The following is a 22,014-nucleotide window of genomic DNA, read 5'->3' as shown; positions in this document are numbered from 1 at the left end:
GCTAGTGACTTTACAAGCAATCAAGATACTATTACACAAATCCAAAAAATTAAAAAAATAAAAGGCAATGTGAAATACCTCATTGGAAAAACCATTGACCTTATTGGTCTACCTGAAAGCCATGATCAAAAAAAGATCCTAGCAATCATCCTTCAAGAAATTCTCAAGGAAAATTACCCTGATGTTTTAGAACCACAGGGCAAAATAGAGGTTGAAAGAATCCACTGATCACCTCCTGAAAAAGATCCCCCCCACAAAAACTCCTAGGAATGTTATAGCAAGGTTCTGGAATTCCCAGATCAAGGAGAAAATATTACAAGCAGCCAGGAAGAAACAATTTGAATACCGTGGAAACACAATCAGGATAACACAGGATCTGGCAGCTTCTACACTGAGGTATCAAAGAGATTGGGATATGATATTCCGGAGGTCAAAGGAGCTGGGATTAAAACCAAGATTCACCTACCCAGCTAAACTGAGTATCATGTTTTAGGGGAAAATATGGTCATTCAGTGGAATAGAGGACTTTCAAATATTCTTGATGAAAAAAACAGAGTTGAATAGAAAATTTGATATTCAGGTACAAGAAGCAAGAGAAGCATGAGAAGGTAAACAGGGAAAAGAAACCATAAGGAACTTATCAAAGTTGAACTACTTATATTCCTACATGGAAAAACAATAATTGTAACTGATGAAACTTTTCTCAGTATGAGAATAGTTGAAGGGAATAGAAACATATATGTATATATATATAAAGATATATATATATATATATATACACATACTTACATATGTATGTCTATATAGGAGGGTATATGGGCATATGAATACATATGTGAATGTGTGTATATATGTGTACAGGTATACATAGACAGAGGGCACAGAACCAATTGAATAGGAAGGAATGATACTTAAAAGGTGAAATTAAGAGGTGAGAGAGGAATATAATGAGAGGAAATGGGGAGAGACAGAATGGGGCAAACTATCTCATATAGAAGAGGCAAGGGAAATGGTTACAATGGAGGGGAAGAACAGGAAGGCAAAAGGGAATAGGTCAACCTTATTTTCACTGAATTTGGCTTAGGGAGGGAATGACATACATGCTAAATAGGGTATCTCACCCTACAGGAGAGTAGGGGGGGAAGGAGATGAGAAGGAGGATGATGGAAGTGGGGATAGTTGAGGGGGAGGGAAGTTGGAAGCACCCACTTTTGAAAAAGGACAGGATCAAAGTAGAGAATAGAATAAGTGGGAGGTGGGATAGGATGGAGGGAAATATAGTCATTCTTTTACAATATATCCACTATGGAAATGTTTTGCTTAGCTACACATGTACAACCTATACTGATTTGCTTATCTTTCCAGTAAGGGTGGGTGACAAGGGAGGAACGCAATGAATCTGGTATTCAAAGTTTTCAAATCAAATGTTTAAATACATACATACATATATACTATTATTACTATTATTTTACATGTAACTTGGAAATAAAATATACAGCCACTGGGGCATAGAGATCCACTGTGCCCTACTGGAAAGTCAGAGCGAGTATGAGAGAAGATATGGGAGAGAGAGCAGATTGGAGGAGAGGATATTCAGTGGGATAGCTATTTTGGGGTGGTGGGTAGAAGAAAAATGGGGAGAAAATTTGTAACTTAAAATCTTGTGGAAATGAATGATATAAACTAGAAGTTAATAAAGCATTTGGTTAAAAAGAAAAGAAAAACAAACAAAAAAACCAAAAACACACCCCTTAGAAATCCCTTCCCTGGTTCCCAGTAGTGAATGACGTCTGTGACCAAGGTTGTAAGTTGTCACCTAATTAGCCTATTGGCCAGATAATTCACTGCTTTTCCTATATAAGCTTTAGTACCATTCCTGTTAAATGGCAAGTTCCTTAAAGGAACATTTGGGTCAGAGATTACATGAAGAGTGATGCCCCTGACTGACAATATAGAGTATAGGACCAGGGCAAAGCAGAAAAGAGAAGTAGCAGCATCTTCTGCCCCCCTAAAAGGGCCAGTAGTATTATGTAAGAATCAAAATATGTAGAAAGACAATAGTATACTTGATAATGATGATGATAGCTACCATTTAAATAGTGCCTACTATGTTCTAGGTACTGCAAAAGCACTGTATAAGTATTATCTCCTTTGATCTTCATGACAGCCCTCGGATATAGGGTTTTTATTATATAGGGTTATTATATTAATATATATTATATGACATAATATAATATATTATTTAACTTAATTATATTGTATATATTGATATATTTTATTAATAACCCTATTATATACGGTTATTATTATTTCCTCTTTACATTTGGGAAAACTAAGGCAGACAGTTGTTAAGTGATCTGCTCAAACTCATGCAGCTAGTAAGTGTATGAGGCTAGATTTGAAATCAGGTCTTTCAACCTCCAAATCACTGTATCATCTAGGTGATGATGATGATTATGATGAAGATGATTGTGATGATGATAGCTAGCATTTATAAAATGCTTGAAAGTTTGCAAAGTACTCTACAAATATTATCTCATTTGTTATTTATATAGAATTCATGCCCTTGAAAAGTTTATAATATGAAAGAAGAGAATTTGCAAAGATGAATGAAGAAACATTGAGTTTTGTTAATGTGACATAACACAAATTCACTCAATATCTAGGTACAAGAGTGTGTAAATCCATCAGTACTTGGGGTATCTATGATTCTGGGGATCCTTCTACTGTAGGCCGTGGATACTTCTTGATCAACTCATCTTTCAGGCTATCTATGACTTAGTAGATAGTTTTCAGGGAAACTAGAGTCTTCTCAATAACATAATAAAGCCCTGAATCAGAATGTCAATGGAGGTACATAAATGGTCATTTAAAAGATAGCAGGAAGTCAAAAGTAAGAAATGGAAAGAGTATTTATGGAGGTATGTCACTGACTTAGGAAAGAAAGAAGTCATTACATAAGGATTCATTCTATATGTTCAAAGATGTTAAAGGTTGTGCAAAAGGAAATTGGGGAATTTTGTGGGGCAGACACAAATTACCACAGTGTTGTAATTTAAAAGAATAAATAAAGTTATGAGGTCAACATTTAGAAAATGCTTTGAATTAAATGCAAATTAATTTTAAAAATTGACAAAATTTTCACATGTGATACACTGTTCTGGGTAATGAGGACACAATGAGAAAATATGGAAATCTCTATCCTTAAGAAGTTTACATTCAGGGTGGCCAGGTAGCACAGCGAGTAAGAGCATGGGCTCCAGTGTTGGGATGACCTGGGGATCAAATCTGGGCTCAGACAATTAGCACCCACCCAGAAACACCTGGCCATGTAACCTTGAGCAAGTTACTTAAGCCCAGTTGCTTAAAAAAAAAGAAGTTTACATTCTACTCAGAGTAAAAGTTAAAAAAGAAAACAGGACAAAATGTTCACTTTATTGAGGTCTTTTGCATTAGAATATGATACTACAGAAGTCAGTGTGGCTGATTTATTTCATAAAACATAAACTCTTCAAAACTCACCTTTCCCATTTCAAAAGGATTTGCATGCTCCAATGACTCAGTGAGAAGAAAAGATTCAGAGGTGCTTTGATTTCCAAAGAGGGTGATGTGCACCTTGCCATTAGTGCCTGCTCCTTTAACATCACCTGTATACACTTTAATTTGATATACATTGATATCAGCTTTGGAGCCTTTTTCTTCATGGGAATTACGAGTCATTTCAGCAGTTGATTCAATTCCTCTTTTGTCCATAATGTAAGAGACTGAAATTTTTTTCTGAATTTCAGGCTTATCAGCATCCATGATAAACTTTCTGCCAAACAAATTAAATATAGCAACAAGATATATAGAGTATTTTAGCTAAGAAGCATTGAAAACTCGGGATAAAACAGTAGAATAACCAAAAAGAAAAGTCTAAACTTTGCTTTCTGAGGTTTACTTGACCAGATAATGTTCAGGATTTTGAGAAATGAACTCACTTGCAATGTTGGGCTAATGAGATTTCTCTTGCAGAGGGGCTGAACAGCATAACTTTTTATTATGTTAGAATCATCTTCTCATTCTACCAAGAGAAAACTGAGTCACAAAGCCTATTTAATTTTTACATTAAAGCAACATGGAAACCTCCAAGGGTTTCTCACTGTGTGGAAATAGTACTCAGAACCAACCCTGTACAAAAACCAAACTGGGGAATAGACATAGTTTGCCTTCTCCACTTAGCACCTGCTAAGTGTTTCTGTGCCCCACTATTTTTTTTTCAGTGAAACATCTCCCATCCTACCATTCCAAAGAGGTTCTCTTGTAGTCATGGCTAAGGGAACTTGCAAGCCTTCTCATCCAACCCTTACTTTAACAATAATTCCTTCTACAATTTGCCCAAAGAGTAATGATGTGGCGTTTCTTTGCTTGAAGTATTCCTAACAGGAGACACAATGACCAGCTCCCCAAATGGGAAACCCATTACACTTTAAGATGACTCTAGCTATTAGGAAGTTTTTCCTTACACGTAGCCCAAATCTTCCCCTTTGTAGCTTCTTCTCATTGCTGTGAGTACGACCCAGAAACAAAGAAAAAAAAAGTCTATTCTGCTTTTCACATGATATGGTAGCCTGACTTTCCCTCCCCTTTCCTCCCTTCATTCCTTGCTATAAAGTCACCTCTTCTCAAGGCTAAACATCCTGAGTTCCTTCATTTAATCCTCTTAGATAGTACTATGTCATATTATGTGGCAATATATGCAAGCCCTTCACCATTCTAATTGTCCTTCCATGGACATCCTAAAATGTAGAAGTAAAAAGTGAACAAAATATTCCAGATTCATTTTGAACAGCAGGAGTATAATCTTATAAATTGTGCCACCGTGGATGGAGCACCCACCCTGGAATCAAGAAGGACCAGAGTTCCTGCATTCCAATTCTGCCTCAGATTCTTACTAGCTTTATGACCCTAGGTTCCTGAGTAAGCTCCACTTAATGGCTATATTTTGGGCTCTCCAGGCTTAGAGTGAATGTCAATGTTAACTGTTTCTCTTTGGAAGAGAAAATCTGAGGGTCTTCCCCTCCCAGCTTGATTTTTTCTTTTTTTTTTTTTTTTGTAATTAAAGGGACATTAGTTGCTTCACTCTAAGTGAGAACCTGAAAAGGCCTTAGCCTAAAAGGGTTATCAGGGACTCCAGTTGCATCCTTGCTCATCTCCACTCATCCTGATCAATATCTGGCCACTGGACCCAGATGGCTCGGGAGGAGAAAGTGAGGCTGGTGACCTTGCACAGCCCTCCCTCACTCAAATCAAAGTCAACTGAGAGTCATGTCATCATCTCCCTGAGGTCATGGTCCTAATGACAAACACAACCTGTATGACCCTAGGCAAGTCACTTAACCCTGATTGCCTACAAAGGAATGAGTAATTGAATGAATAAATAAATAAATAAAGTATTCCCTTTCACAGTCAGCATCTCTTGAGGCAGTCTAAGATTGCATTAGCTTTCTTGGCTGCCAAATAATACTCTCATTGACTTTGTGGTCCATTAATCCCCAAACCTTTTTCAGATAATTTGCTGTGTAGCCATGCTACTCCCATCTTGTACCTTAAAACCTGATCTTTTAACCTAACATTTTACGTTTATCCCAATAAAGTTGCAGTTTATTGGATTCAGTCCAGCATTCTACCTTGTTGAAACAAGTAGGTTGCACAGTGGATAGAGTACTGGCCATAGAGTCAGGAGAACCTAAGTACAAATTCAGCCCTAGACACTTACTAGCTGTTTGACCCTGAATAAGTCACTTAACCTCCATAACCTTCAGTTTCCTTAACTATAAAAAAGAGGATAATGAGGGTACTTAGCTTGCAGGGTTGTTGTAAGGGTCAAATGAGTTAATATTTGTAAAGAGCCTAGCACAGAGCCTAGCACATAGCAGGTACCACATAAATGTTTATTCTTTTTCCCTTGAGATATTTTTAGATCATGCCTCTGTTGTTTAACATGTTAGCTCATTTGCCACCAGCTGTTCTACTTGGTTTCAACCCCATCATCATCTTCATCAGGCTCCACCCAGGATAAACATCTCACCAGGAAAACTCATAATAATGGAGATTGCTGCAACTTTGCTTCTTACAACTCATCAATACTCTCAGTTGATTTTTATATTTTTGTTTTGAATTAGTGGAGAGAGCAAAAAACCCTCTGCCAATGGCTTCTCTTTATAGTGGATTCAATATCTCAGGCACTTCTTCACTCCCTACCAGCTAGTGGAGCTGTCTGGTTTCAACTCCATCATGCATAACCCCAAGTACCATCTATCATTTTTCCTCACTTTCCATTTTTCTCTTTTCAGCTTTCTTTTATTTACTGACTTCTCCCTTTAGATTGTAAATTCCTTGAGGGCAGTGTTATCTGTATTTTTCTTATTTCTAACCCCAGAATTTAGCATGGGGTTACACATAGTAGACAATTAATAAATGTTTATTGTATTAGCTCTCTTGCTTAGCTTTGTACCATCTCTGCATTTATCCAAGTCAGTGATAAAAATGAAAAAATGTGCAGAGACAGACAAGGGACAAATCTCTGGAGTAATCTACTAGGAATCTTATTCCAAGTTGGCATTTATTTATTGTGGCTATTCTTTGATTCTCATCCATCAGCCAGTTCTGAATCTTAGTTATCTTGTCATCTGATCTATATTATTCCTATATTGACCACCAGAATGGCATGGAGAACTTTGTCAAATGTTTATACCTACATTTACTAAATCCACAGCATTTCTCTCATCTGTTTTTCTTGTAACCATGTCAATAATTGAAATAAGATTAGTCTGGCATGCTCTGTTTTTTTTTTAAGCAATTGGGGTTAAGTAACTTGCTCAGTGTTACATGGCTAGGTGTTTCTGGGTGGGTGCTAAGTGTCTGAGCCCAGAATCGATCCCCAGGTCATCCCGACACTGGGGCTGGTGCTCTTACTCGCTGTGCTACCTGGCTGCCCCACATGCTCTGTTTTGATGAAAACATGCTGGCTCTTTTTGACCATTCCTTTTTCTCAATCTTCAAAAACATCATTTGAATAACATCCTACAATTTTGGCAGGAATTGTTTTGAGTCCATTCTTCATATTTTTGTAAATTGTGACATTTGCCTGTCCTTAGTCCTGTGTCTTCTCTCCCATACCCTACAGCCTTTCAGAGATCATTGACAGTGAGTCAGAAATAATATCTACATGTTCTTTCAGGAACCTAAAATCTAATCCATCTGTAACCAACTTCTATAAGGGTAAATAGGTGCTACCTTTCCAGTCTTACGTGTTAATTCCCAATGAGCCATTTTTGTTCTAGCTTTTCAAGTCTAAAAACAAAAGTGATGAGGTACAGGCTCTGAGAATCCCCTTGAACTCTCACTGAATCTTCCCATTTGATGAGGAATTTGCCTGAGGCCATAAGCCTTTCACTGTGGCTTGGCCCAAAACTCTATTAATAGCCTAGCCCTCCACTGTCCAGCTAGCTCTCAGCCTTGATCCTCCCAAAATAATCTATACACCCTTAAACTAGCCTAGCTCTCCATTATCTCATCTCCAGGTGGCCCCCGGCTACTTCCCTCCCTTAATCACTCATCACTAGAATCTGACCTCTTTTGACTCCTGGAGATCCTCCCCAAACTCCTCCTCTAGAGCACCCCCTATGTTCCCCCCGCCCAACCTTTCTCAATATAAGACCCTGTCTTGCTTCCATGAGAGAGAGGGCTGGAGAATGATGTAGCAGACTCACTCTGTGTAAGATGATTCTGGCCTGCTTGTCCAATACAAGTGTCACAGATACCGAGGCTCCTTAAGAGTCTACCCAACATGGTTAATCTTAAATCACTTTGCTTTTCTTTGGCTGAGAGAAGACTTGAATTGAATTCATTCAGCAGGACCTGGTGTGTTGGTATTTTGGGGTCTCAAGCACCCCTAACCCTACACCTTAACATTTTATGGTGATTCTCATCAAGAGCAAAGGATGATTTGACCAGTTCTTCCTCTGTCATCCATTATTTATTATCCCATGTAGTCCCTCGTCCTGAAGCAACTGTACTGTTGTACTTCATTTGCCCCTTATCTGCTACCACCATCCTGTTTTTCAACATCATCTACTGTTCATTGGGCTTAACTCTATCTTTAGGCTACCCCCAGCCTGTTTTGTTATATTTAGCCTTCATTTCCAAACTTGGTGCATTTTGAGTTTTTTCACTCGGTATTTTTCTTACAGGTAGCCAGGTGGTGCTGTGCATAGAGCATCAGACCTGGAAGGAAGATCAAAACTCAAATCAAGCCTCAGGCCTCTACCAGTGCTGTGCCTGGCTTCCCATTCCCTAACCTCAGCCCTCCCTCAGGGAAGTGAGCAGACTGCCTTAAGTGTGCAGGTCAGCTCCACTGGCCCCCAACGGATCCCTGAGTAGGAATTTCAGCCTAGGGTAAATTCACTGTCGTGCATGACCTTGTTCTTCCCTGTCCCCTCCCCCACCGATTTCTGCCCTTACCCAGCCAGCTAACCTTCACAGAGGTGGGTGGGCTTCCGGGTCAGGGAGACTTGGCACCAGCAGTAATTTTGAGGTGTGTACTGACCAATCACTGTTCTTGGCCTCTGCAAGTTTCTGCTTACATAATACCTAACCTTTGGTCGTGTGGCATCCCTGTCCCTTTAAAAACTGGCACATTGTCTGTGCAGATGCACTGTTCTATTTGGGCCTCACCCCAGACAGCCCTGCGGAAAATAAAATGCACTTCCAAATTTTACTCTCGGGGGTCTCTTGTCTCATTTTTTTGTCACAACACTAGCTACCCAAGCCTAGTCAAGTCAGTTAAGCTTTGTCTGCCTCAGTTTCCTTGTTAAATAGGGAGTGATTAGGATAAATTGAGATAATACTTGTAAAGTTCTCAAAAACCTTAAATTACTGCAAGCTGTCAACAATCATTGTCATTATTGTAGGATTATGCATTGTTTTTGCATTTATCTTATGATACCTAGCTTTGCACTGCTTCAAGTAGGGCAGCTAGGTGGCACAGTGAATAGTGTCATGCCCAGAGTCAGGAAGGCTGGGTTCAAATCTGACTTCAGATGCATACTAGCTGTAAGTTCCAAGGCAAATCAATTATTCTCAACAAATCACTTAACCTTGCCTCAGTTTCCCCATCTATAAAATGAACTGGAGAAGGAAACGAAAAACCACTCCAGTATCTTTGCCAAGAAAACCCAAATGAGATCACAAAGAATTGGATATAACTTTAACAACTCAATACTTGAAGTTTATTGGGAGTTGTGATTTTACTGATGGGGTCCTGCTTTGAGTGGTTCAGATTCTGACCCAGCCATACCTTTTTATCCTATGTTACTTTTTTCCATACCCTTCCTTAAGTAATCTACTGAAATTCCACCAGTATCTATTCTGAGTCTGTCTTCTCTATCTCTTAACATTGCATAGACACCAATGGAAAACATGGTATCTCCATTAATTCTCCTTCACTCTTGCTGTGTGACTGCCTCACTTCCTCTTTTAGTATATATTTCTTTGATAATCACTTGTGGCATTTTTTCATTAAAGTTTTTTTTTTTTTAATAATGTACTAAATTGTACTCATGCCTGTATTTATGCCTCCATTGCCCTTTAGGGGACCTCAAACTTTTAATTTTTTTGCCATATTCTTTGTTTCATAAAGGGATTCCCTATGAATAATATCATAGGTATTCTTGTTCGAAGATGATAGTGTTGATTGTATCAAGCCTCAAAACTATCACGAGGCCTCATAAATGACATTGATAATCATTCAAGACTTCGACCTAACTACTCAGATGAGGGGGAAAATAAGTGGGTGAAGAATGCTTTTTGCTCAGAATATTATGTGAAATTTGATGGCTAGTCAATCAAACATGCATATATTTACATACTTATGTGTATGTGTTTATGTATGTATATGTGTGCAGACACACACATTTGTATACACATATATATGTGTATGTGTGTATATGTATGTATATATGCATATGTATATGTATATAAAATTACATAGGGGCCATGAGTTGTGCCCGCAATTGACTAAGAGCAAACATGAGAGAGTGCTCTAGATTGCATTTGGGAAATTTTGCAGTGCTTTATATGACCCCACGCTTCTCCTTGAAACAAAAGTTCTTCTTAACTCCTTCCATTGATGTGTTATGTATAGTTGTAAAACAAAGAATACAGAAGCCTCCAATCACTTGTGTGATTTTAAAATGTTGTCTTTTTTAGGACATTTATTATTATTGTTATTATTATTATTGCTTTTTGGAGGGGGGAAGGTAGGGCAATTGGGGTTAAGTGACTTGCCCAAGGTCACACAGCTAGTTTTTTGTGTTAAGTGTCTGAGGCAGGATTTGAACTCAGGTCCTCCTGACTCCAGGGCCAGTGCTGTATTTACTGTACCACCTAGCCACCCCTATTTATTATTTTTTAATTGTTGATTGATATGTGTGCAATTTATTTTCATAAAGATGTTTGGAGGAGTAGAAGGTAGGAATAAAGGTTCATGGTTCTTAATTTTTTTAATTGACAACTTTTTTTGTAAGTAAAACCAATTTTGAATTTTCCACATTAAGATTTGCTCCCTCAGTGCTCTCAGAATATTGTGTACTGTAGCCTAGATCTCCTTTGCTTATCCTCTCTCATTCTAGTGTGGCTGCTCTTGTCTTTTTTTCTTCAGTGCCACACCACAAACCCTTACTCTGTTTATTGATAACTCTGCCAGTCACCTTGAACAAATGGCAGCCTTCTCAAACATTCTATGGTGGTGCCCATACATCCAATTGATTCTTTTAGTCATTTCCAAAGAGTCACAAAATTCCTCCTCTACTGGGAGCTGATTAAGTAACTATCCCAAGGAGCTGATGTTTTCCTTGATGATGGGGTGGAAAAATATCCAACCTACTGGAACCAATTGGAAGAATAAAAAAGGGGTGTGGGACTTTGTATTATCAGAAGAGAGGAATGATAGGGTGGGAGGTGATTTGTCAAAAGTTCCCACTCACATATAAAGACACAAAACAAGCTGAAGGACAGTATTTTGTATTCCTCTGGTTATTTTCCCTTAGTTCACAGGAAGATGCTGATTGTCAGTTAAAGCTGGAAACTGATTTTCCTAACCCCTCTTCACTATATTAATCCAATATAGCCAGAACTCTACTTGGTCCACATGGAAATAATCATAGGCTGATTCTTCAGTCTGTCAAGTTCACACTTAGAGGAGGGTTGCTAATTAAATCAATAAGCACTTACTAAGGGCCTACTATGTGCATGCTGGGCACTGTGCTAAATGCTAGGATTACAAAGAGAAACAAAAAGAGTCCCTGCTCTCAAGAAGCTCACAGTCAGATGAGAGAGACAGAAAAAAAAACCTTCCCCTTCTTTGAGCTGCATAGCAAAACTATTTAGTTCCTCTTGGCACAGATACCATTCATTCTATTTTTCTTGCTGTAGGCACTTAGCCCTTTTGGTAGTCAAGGCTCTGTGCTAAGGTCATACCATTCATTACTCAATCAGTCAACAGTCATTAGGCATTTACTATGTTCAGGAACTGTGCTAAGTATTGGGGCCAAAAAGACAAACCAGAACAGGCCCTGAATAGTTCTATCATGGGCTAAGGAAGGGGGATTTTTTTTTTCCTTTCTAAAGCACCTGAAATTTATATCTCTTGTGCCCCCAAGACAAAAATCAGAGTTCCCCTGAGAGCAATTAGCCATTTGCCTTATTGATTTGACAGAAACTTGCATTTTCTGCCCTTTTCCAGAAGGTTGAGATGTAGAAGCACAGTGGTCTATCTCTGCCCCATCCCCCACATTAACTCTTCCTCATGGCCTTGCTGCATGGGAATCGGTCTGGTCTGCTTTATGGAGACCACCTGATCTTGCTTATATTAATTTGTTTCCTTGTCATGAAGAGGAAAAAAAAATAAGAAATTTACAAATTTGCTAAAGGTTGTTCTTCCCAAAACAACAGATGGACTCTATATCATCCCCTTTCCACCATTAATTTGAAGGGTCAAACTTACTGATTCACTTCAAATACATAAATGGGCTCTCTCTTTAATGCCTCCATCAGATGCAATGTTTTCACATCTAACTCACATCCTACAAAGAGAAAAAACACAAAATACACTTCAACAGTATATCCTAGATCCTTCTCTGAATTTGATTTGTCATGTAGTGTTCTTAGGCAATCAAAATGCAACACAAGGATTTGGTTGTCAGTAATCTCGGCAACCTTACGGCTCACTCAACATAGACTAGATTTTTTTTTTCTTTAAGTCTCAATGTGCAATTTTAATTAAAAAATTATAATAATGTCATGATAACCACTTCCAGTTTTAGTGGACACATTTAAGGCCTCATAACTTTGATTTCAACCTAGGTAACAATTTAATTCTATATACTAACTAGAAACATTACTAAAATGAGAAGTACCTATTCGCCTTACTTTCATTTTCATTATTATCTTCAAAGAGGAGAGGGGCAGGGTTACACTTCCTACAGTTAGCCAGTAGCTGGCCATCTTTAGGCATTCCAAAAACACACTCTTCATGCTCACAAAGTTGCTAGCTATGCACTCTTTAGTTCTGAAGAGGAAATGGGATGTTATAGACCCAACTGCTCTCCAAAATTCTAACCTCTACAAGGACCACTTTCAAATGATAAGAATAACCAGCATATGGTGGAGGCCTCTCAGTTCTTGTTTTGAAATTGTCAAATAATTGTAAGACACAGACATCTTAACTTTAGTATACTTTTCCCCCCCATAGAAATCAAGCCACTTGGTGGAAAGATACCCTTCCTTAACTAACCATTGTTTGGACTGAGTGTGCATCTTTGGGGCAAGTAATTATAGGAATTATATGCTAGAAACATTTCCTGTGTACTGGACAATTGCCTCCTCTAAGTAAAGGGAGAGCCCTGTGCCCTGAAAAGTAGGTCTGAATGGGGTTTTCTTTTTTTCTTTTTGGAGGTCAATTTGGGGTTAAGTGACTTGCCCAAGGTCACACAGCTAGTTTTTGTATTAAGTGTGTGAGGCCGGATTTGAACTCAGGTCCTCCTGACTCCAGAGCCAGTGCTCTATTCACTGCTCCACATAGCCACCCCCCCCCCCATGGGGTTTTCTTTCACTCCTCGGGAAGGATTCAAAAATATATTTGCATTTCTAATCTCCTACTTTGATGGCCCCTATGAGAAAGGCAAAACCCAAACTTACTTGTTAAGCTGCTGATGGAGAGGTTGACATACTGTAGTTCTCCCAGATCAACAGCCTCCAGGGCAAAAGACTAGACACATACACAAAAATCACAAGTGATCAACTAACAAAAGTTAAAATTGGGAAGTTTTTTTTTTCAAATGAGAAAACAAAACAACCCTTCAAGAATACTTTTTAGTAAGAATAAAATATCAACTACCTCTTTGTCATCTTTCTGCTGAAGTGAATCCTCAATAGGGAGAAGCAGAGCCCGATCTCCTGTGTCTCCATTGTTTCCAAAGAGGCAGATACTGACTTGAACTGAACTCTTCAAGTGGAAAAAATTGCTTGAGAATACTGTCACCTGATATCTAACCACTGCCAGATGACAAGAAGAAGACAGTGTGGTTATTGCTATAAACCTACCTTTTACAAACCTGCTGTTAAAATATGACAGTAGATTTTTTTTAAGACAAGGTATACCATAACAAATGGGTGAACACATCCAACTATGACAACAAAATGAAGTCAGTTCATGTGCCCTAGGCTTTCCTGAAATTTCAATTCCCCAATGCCTATGAAATGCTTAGCAATGATACTAACACAACAACAATATATCAACACACCAATATATTTTATTTTTAAGTCCTGTAATATAACAATGCTCATACTTTCCAAACAGTGTCTGCAGTACAAAAGATTTCACAATAAAAGTTATGTAATTGTTTTGCATTAAATAAAACATGTTTTGATTCTTGAGGCTTTGGGGAACCTTTCTTTTTCCTAATGTAATGGGAATGGGAATTTGAAGATCTTCCCTGACCCTTAACAGGCCCAGGGGGCAGTTTGAAGACCTTCCCTGCTTTGAAAGTAAACTCTGCCCCCTGATAGGCTGAATATAGTCACATGGAGACTGTGATGGAGGGAATTTGCTGAAGGGTGCAGCTGAGCCCACAGGAAGCTTCCCTGCTGTGAAGATAAACTCTGCCCCCTGATAGGCTGAATATAGTCACATGGAGCCTGTGGTGGGAGGAGTTTTGCTGAAGGGAAGGAAAGCCCACAGGAAGCTGATTCAGAGCTAGCCAGACTCTGGGGGGAGAGGATGCTCATGAAGGAGATAGAGAGGTCTGTGAGTAAATATTGATTTTTGTATTGGTTTGTGGGAAGATTAAAGGATGGCATGGCTTTCAGTGTTTTTATGGCTTCTGAATATCTTTGGCACTATGATGGAATCAGCTTACTGGTTTTGGGATTTGGTTTTCTGATGTCTAAATAAATGTTTAAGTTCTGTTCTCTACCTGGAGAATCTGATATATTTTGCAATCAAACGTCATGTGATACTTACAATCATGGTCTTTATCGTGATTGTGGGCGCTATAAATATTGCATTGTTGCTACATTTGGTGACAAAGATGGGATCGCAAAATATTAGACCTCTAGTTGGGGACATAAGGGATTTAGAAGAAGAAATGACTATCCCAGGATGGGAGGGTTTGCCTTATGCCTCCCTAGAAAGACAGTGGTCTAAAAGTACAGGGTGTCTTTGAAAATTGGGAACAGAGAGTGCAGCAGTGAGAACCTAGAGGTTTGGAAATATATTTGCAAAGAATTCCAAAAAAACCTGGGAGAGAGATGGAGGCAGTGAGTAGAAGAAGCTGGGTTTTGCTAATAGGCTACCATATTGTGTGTAAAAGCAGAGACAAGCTGTTAACAAGAGTTGGTTAAGTGCCGAATTCGAGACCTCCTTTAGAAGAGCAACCTAGAGAGTCTCTGAAAGCAGAGAGGGCTGTTGTAAATTTGGCTCAGAAAAAGAAGCAAAAAAATAACAGGAGGAAAGTCCATACAGCTTTGATAGAGTCTGAGCCTAGATGCTATGTATGACAACTCCCAAGAAAGTACATTGGGAGCAAGTGATACATTGTTTCATGGTTAAGCTTTTACAGAGGCAGAAGCTTGCCCCATACTGAGAAGAAGGCAGGAGAGTCAGGGAAGGCAAGGAGTGTTTAAGGAGATACTTGAGAATTTCACTCAACAGGAGGTTACTGATATTTTGAGCAGATTCACCCAAAGGATGGGAGAATCCTTAGTGTCTTGGACGGGAAGAATCAGTGACAAAGGAGCTGCTGGGATAGTGGTAGATAAAGTGGACTGCTTGAAATTTATAAGTATTTGCCAGAATTACTTTGTCCAGAAAGCTTTTAGAGATTTTCATTTGGCAGAAGGTAACAATATATTAGCTTTAGCTGCTGATGGATGTAATAGAATGTATCCCACTGATTCTATGTGGCCTAGTAGAGACAGACGCTGGTACTCACTTAGAGACGGCATGAGAAAGTTGGAAGAAGTATCTTCCAAGAAGTACCTGTTATCAAGGTATATCAAGATAAGAATCGTGATATACCCTTAGCAGTTCCTCATAGAAATGTAATGATGAAGAGAGCTCCTCCTGCTTATAAGCCCCTACTTCTGACGCTACTAATTGGTAAAATAGGGAACCCTCTTTCAGAGGTGCTGGATAAGATTTCACAGCTAAGTGACTTAGGAGAATGGGAAAATGATAAATTTCCTGGAGAGAGAAGAGTAAATAGGTGGTGGATTCAAAGTCAGAATAGACTGCCAAGAAAAGAATTGTTTATTACTCTATTGAGAGCAGGGGTTGATTTTAGAAAAATTGATGGTATTCAAACTAATGAACTATACAAAATGTATCAAGAAAATGGGCTTGATGTTAGACAGAATAGAGAAGTGAGAACTGCCCCTCACAGATGCTCCTAAACCATTGTATCCAAGTTTGTCACAACTTCAGGGAAACTCAGATTAAAAAAAGTACTGGGATAGGTGAAAGTGGTCAATGTGCTGAACCTGTGGCAGTGTATCAAATCACTGGAATAGAGTGAGGAGGACATTGTCATATATTCTGCTGTGAATAAGGTTACAATGGTGAGTTCGTGATTGCAGAGGCATGACTGACCCTATATTTCTTTTTGACTTTTTTTTTCCTGTTAAACTTGTTTGTGAGATTTGTTTTCTGCAGGATTGGTACCATCCATGTGCAGATACCTGATTGCTTAAGCCAGACGTCATCCCCTGTTCATGACTGTAATGTGCCACTTCTGGACCTGGTGTTGACCAAGTTCTAGATGACAGCTAAAGAACTGACCTTTTGAATGGGACCTTTTGGACCTAGCATTGACCAAGCTCCAAATGACAGCTAAAGAACTGAACTCTCAAACGGGACCTCTTGGGGCAGGGAGAGCTCTACATCCAATTTCAGCTTGAAGTAGTTTTGTAGAAGAAGCCTTAACCCTTTACACAAGATTTTGAACCCCATTTGTTCAAAGGGGGGAAGTATGGGGTGCTAGTGCCCAAGCCCCCACCCTAAGCTATAGTTTTATATGCAAAGTTTTTTCTATTATCCCTGTTATATTGTTGCAAAGTTCTGTTGACAACAGTTTTTCCACCAGTTATCCCTAAACTCTCATTTATTGTTAAGGTAGTTTTGCTGTTTAAGGGACATAAAAGATCTTGGAGCTGAATGGAATGGGAATGGGAATTTGAAGATCTTCCCTGACCCTTATCAGACCTAAGGGGAAGTTTGACCTTCCCTGCTTTGAAAATAAACTCTGCCCCCTAACAAGATAAATGTAATCACATGGAGACTGTGATGGAGGGAATTTGCTGAAGGGTGCAGCAGAGCCCACAGGAAGCTTCCCTGCTGTGAACATAAACTTTACCCCCTGATAGGCTGAATGTAGTCACATGGAACCTGTGGTGGGAGGAGTTTTGCTGAAGGGAAGGAGAGCCCACAGGAAGTTGGTTCAGAGCTAGCCAGACTCTGGGGGGAGAGGATGCTCATGAAGGAGATAGAGAGGTCTGTGAGTAAATAATGATTTTGTATTGGTTTGTGGGAAGGATAAAGGATGGCATGGCTCTCAGAGTTTTTATGGCTTCTGAATATCTTTGGTACTATGATGGAATTGGCTTACTGCTTTGGGGATTTGGTTTTCTGGTGTCTGAATAAATGTTTAAGTTCTGTTCTCTACCTGGAGAATCTGGTATATTTTGCTATCAAAAGTCATGTGATACTTATAGTCACAGTTTTTATCATGATCATGGGCAACATAAATATTGCACTGGCACTACATCTTCTAAGAAAGGTCTAACTATAGGTTATACAAATCTTAATTCTATTATAACTTGTAGATAAGCTCACAACTTCTGGGAATTCTGTGAACTTTAATGCTAGTCATCAAATTCTGTGAACTCTTGGAATTTTCAAGCTGATATTTCATATTGTTTTATCACATCATAATCAGAGCTGACCAATAGCTGAAAATAAGCAATATGAAAAGATTCTAGAAGCTTAGAATCTCAGTGTTTTAAGTATTTTAGAGGAAAAGGTGATTTTGAGGAAAGAGATGAAAGAAAAAGAAAAAAAAATATGTCCAAAGGACACAGATGTGAGACTCAGTGGCTCAATGGGAGAAAAATATGTAGAAGACAAAAAAGAGATTTATTTTTAATAGAAAGAAATGCATAATATGCTAAGTGGCTCATAATATAGGCATTTGAAAGGGATATGTTTATGGAAGGATAATGTCTTCCTTTCCTGTCCATCTATTTAAGCCAATTAAAAAAAAGTCTTAGAAAAGGGAGAAAATTTAACCCATGTGACTGGATTGAGGAGTCAGCTTTCCATAGCACAAAGTGCAGACAAACTTTACTAGAATAGGAAAGCATTCCAAATCCTCAGTGACCATCATATTTAGAAAAAAGTAAAAATAAAAATTCAAGCAAAGAAAGGTTGATTTTGCCTTCAATCCTTAGACAGGAAAGCTGAGTAGGAGGGTATAGATAATTTAGCAAGAAAGGAAGGAATTATATATTACTTGACAAATAAGCATTGGGAAGAATACACTCTCTCCTTTATCTCATCTCTCACTCCCCTGGTAGCCACAGGATGTCAGATGAGATTTGCTCCTCATCCTCCCTGTCTCCTTTATCCCTCCCTGACCCCATTGCCCCAGTCTTTTTCTTAGGAGGCCTGGCTTTGTTTTCTGATAGGCAGAGCCATAACTAACATCAACAGAAATGCTTTTGTTCCATTTTCATTGGAAGAATGTTCATATTTCTATGTATCCTTAGGGTTATAGCCTCAATTTATAGGAATCAATTTTAATGTATTTGCAAGATTGTATTAAGCTAGAAACTTCTGACCATTTCTACATGCTTGGTAGTCTTCATTAAATATTTCACTCCTTTTCTATTTTCTATTACCTTGATGCCTCCACTTGAAAGGACATTTCCATGTAATTAAAATTGCTTCCATCAGCCTAGCACTATACTAGCCACTTGCTTGAAAAAAGGTCCTGAATGATCTTCAGAAAAGGGGGACAGTCTTGTTCCCAAGTCCCTTCTTGGAACAATATTTTTAGGATATTTTAGATAATGTAGAACAGCATTTTAAGGGAATAGGGGGCTGATAACAGAGAAGAAAAAAATACTGGAATTGATGTGGAGAGGAAAAATGTCTTAGAGAAATAAAAATAAAGGACCAAAGATAGATCTATTGAAACTCAGGATGTAGCATTGAAAAATGGCAGCAGAAAAAACATTAGCCACAGTTGACAGATGAATGCTGTTAATAACTACAGGAAGGACCACAGTATCCCCTTCTCTTATGTGAAAGAAAGTTAATCCATAATAATGTAAGAATGGAGAATTAGTAGAAAGCTATGTCATGAATGATTCTGCTGAAGAAGCAACATTTAGAAATAACTCTATAGCTAGAAAGAGTGTCAGAGTCAAGGAATCTACTTTCTAAATTAATACAATTATGAGTCCTGAATATTTAAGAGATAAGTCTTCCTGGTAGTTCCTGAACATAACTTCCTGAAGTTACTTGACTATGAAGTTGGGGGGGGGGGATAATCCTGGATTGATTTTCATGCTTTCTGTGGGGATTGTAATAGTTTGCCAACATGTAATGAGCACCTACTATGTGCCAATCACACTGTTCGTGGTGATAGTTGTACCTTTGAGTTCTATCTGCAATGGTTAGGAGATGGAGGAACTATTCTGATAGTTCCATTACCATTCCTTATCCGTCTTGCTACAGAATAAGAAAGAGGATAAATTAAAAGGGAAAAGGTGAATGAAATAGTTTAGCTATTTGCTGTCCAGTAGATCTAATTTAGAGATAATGGTGAAACTCATCGAATAATTCAAAAGCATGTCAATCATTCAATTAGCATGTAGAAAAATATAGATATCAATATATGTGTATTATATATGATTTTTAGATACAGATGATGCAGACATAGTTATAGATAACTATATAGTTCTATGGAGTCAGCTCATGGCATAGTTGATAATGTGCTGGGTCTGGGATCAGGAAGTGCTGGGTCCAAATGTAGTCTCAAACACTTATTAGTTGTGTGACCCTGAGCAAGTCATTCAACTTGTTTGCCTCAGTTTCATCAACTGTAAAAGAGTAATCACAGCACCAACCTCCCAGGATTGTTGTGAGGATGTGATAATATATTTGTCAAAAAAAAAAGGGAGGGGGCTTAGCATAGTACCTGACACATAGCAGGCACTTTAAAAATGCTTCTTTGCCCTCCCTCCTCATCCCCAATACAGATGGAGATGCTGTAATGGTCATGGGGATCTGAAAATCTTCCCTGCCCCTTGATAGGCTTAAGTGAATCTGAGAACCTTACCTGATTTGAAAATATACTCTTCCCCCTAATAGGCTGAATGTGGTCACATGGAGCCTGTGGTGGAAGGCTTGTTTTTCAGGAACCTTGTTACTTTGTGATTGGGCAGTGGGTTTGTGACATCCTCTGAGCCAGGAGAAGCCTATACGTACCCCAATGTAATGTTTTGTTTTGGGACTCACTTTGGGAAGAGTTGTGTGATTTGGCCAGATGAGACTCTGGGCAGCTGTTGATCCCCCCGGCTTTCAAAACCCAGATGTTGGTGCTTCCCTCTCTGGTAACTAACTAGGTATGGATATAATAGTCATACAGCTGGAAGCCCTGTGTGCTTATCTGTTTCTCTGCCTATATTTTTTTATCTGCTTGTAACTTCTGTTTGTATTCTCTGAAGTTCAGGGTGCTGACTTTTCCCCCTGAACTAGGTAAATGATATATGTTTGATTAAAGTAAGATTGTTACCCCATTTTTAGTTGCTTTCCTTTAGAAAAGCAGATCTAAGAACCTATGCTAGCAGCCCTCCTGGGTATGCTAGGGTGCTCGCTGCTACACATGGCCAGCACTACATAAGACCCATGGAGGACACATAGAAGAAGGAGTTCTAGTTTTTCTGCTCTCCCAGAAAAGTGATATTCTAAAAGGACCTCCCTAGCACAGTCTAGTGCAGTAGATTAGTGATAAAACACAGTAACATATATCAAGGTATACATCTCAGCTTCCCACCTAAGTATACACTGAAGACCAGTCAATAATCCTAGCACCTGAGAACACCCTCCTTAAATAATCAATAGACAAACAAACAGACCTTAATGACCTAGCACATCACTAACATAATGTGATAAAAGCTTGTGAAGCATCTTTGAACTATATTTGGAAATTCCAAGTGGGTGATTTTTTTTTCTTGAAGGACACTGGTTTTTTGGCAGCCTTCCACAGAGAACATGTTACTCGCACTTTTTTGTCAAGTGAAGAAAAACAGGAAGCACAAAATCAGTTTGGATTGGGGGCTCAGAGGGGAGTGAAGGGAAGAACCAATCCTGACAGAGAAACAGGACTCTTTCACACTTTAGCGTCTGCTCAACAGAACATTGAAGGAGCTTGCTTTGAACTCTGCCTGCACCACTTGCTGGGAGAATTCTTGGACACAGAATGAAATTCTCACAGGCATTTGTGGTTTCAGGTTTCCTCTAGTCTAATATTAAACTACTTTCTTGAAGACTCGGAGCAATTTCTACAATACCTGACTATAAGAAGGGGAGTCCTAAGCGTTGGATCTTGGGCCCAAAGACATAGAAGTCATTTATGTCATTTGACAGATTGTAAGAACTGTAGTAAAAGGGATCACTGGAGGATGGAGAACATAAAGCTTGCATTCACAAAGAATCATAGTCTCCAGAGCAGAAAGAAAACCAATACTAGCATGCTGTAAATCTATCTGGAATTCCTAGTTTGATTTAAATCACTCTAAAGAGAATCCTTAACACTTTTAATGTTTAATATTTTTTTTGTTTTTATTTCACCTTCATTTCTGAAAAAGGAGGAGGAAAAACCAAACAGTTCAGCTAACCAATTCATAACCAAATCTGACTCTCACTGCAATATTCCATACTCATAGATCACCCCAACCCTGCTTCTGCAAAAATAAAAGGGAAGAAGGTACATTTTCTCATCTCTTCTTTGGGGCCAAGTCTAGTTGTTATAAACGTAGTGTTTCATTAAGTCACTTTTAAAAAGACAGTAAAATGTGATGCTTTAAAACAACAGCAACACCTGATTGTGGTATTAGGAGCCATTAGCCAGCAGGATCATTCATCATCTTCAGTATAGATAGATATATACCTACCAGACAGTGCTTCCTTTAATGGCCATTCGACAGGGAACTCAATGCATCTATCTCCATTAAAAGAAAGAGGAAGTGTTTTATTTATAGAACAACTAAAGGTATCCAAGGTTGCTTTATTCTGCATTTTAAAATGATGAACAGACAGCTGTGATGAGCTGGAATGCAAACTCTCCAAACCCAAACGTACTTTGTAAAGAGTTCCTAAATCAGAGGGCATGAGTACCTAGGAGGCAAAGG

The 22,014-nt window shown here is 38.7% G+C and overlaps 1 protein-coding gene across 1 annotated transcript in view; it reads right to left on the bottom strand.

Annotated features, from left to right (window-relative positions):
• LOC138170116 (lipoxygenase homology domain-containing protein 1-like) overlaps positions 1 to 22,014 on the bottom strand; it is a 657,842-nt gene that overhangs the window by 29,780 nt on the left and 606,048 nt on the right. Inside the window, exons 50-54 of the mRNA XM_069099511.1 lie at positions 21,778 to 22,000; positions 13,439 to 13,596; positions 13,240 to 13,309; positions 12,047 to 12,125; positions 3,523 to 3,814 (exon numbers count right to left, since the gene is read on the bottom strand). Coding sequence (XP_068955612.1) covers positions 3,523 to 3,814; positions 12,047 to 12,125; positions 13,240 to 13,309; positions 13,439 to 13,596; positions 21,778 to 22,000 — 822 coding nt within the window. The remainder of the gene's footprint in view (positions 1 to 3,522; positions 3,815 to 12,046; positions 12,126 to 13,239; positions 13,310 to 13,438; positions 13,597 to 21,777; positions 22,001 to 22,014) is intronic.

This window comes from Petaurus breviceps, unplaced genomic scaffold (genome assembly GCF_028583685.1).
Source record: "Petaurus breviceps papuanus isolate PSGF00001 unplaced genomic scaffold, PetGlider_PUasm1.0 38, whole genome shotgun sequence".
Lineage (NCBI taxonomy): Eukaryota > Metazoa > Chordata > Mammalia > Diprotodontia > Petauridae > Petaurus > Petaurus breviceps.
Note: the sequence above shows the minus strand (reverse complement) of the source record. Positions and strands in the feature narration are given on the sequence as shown.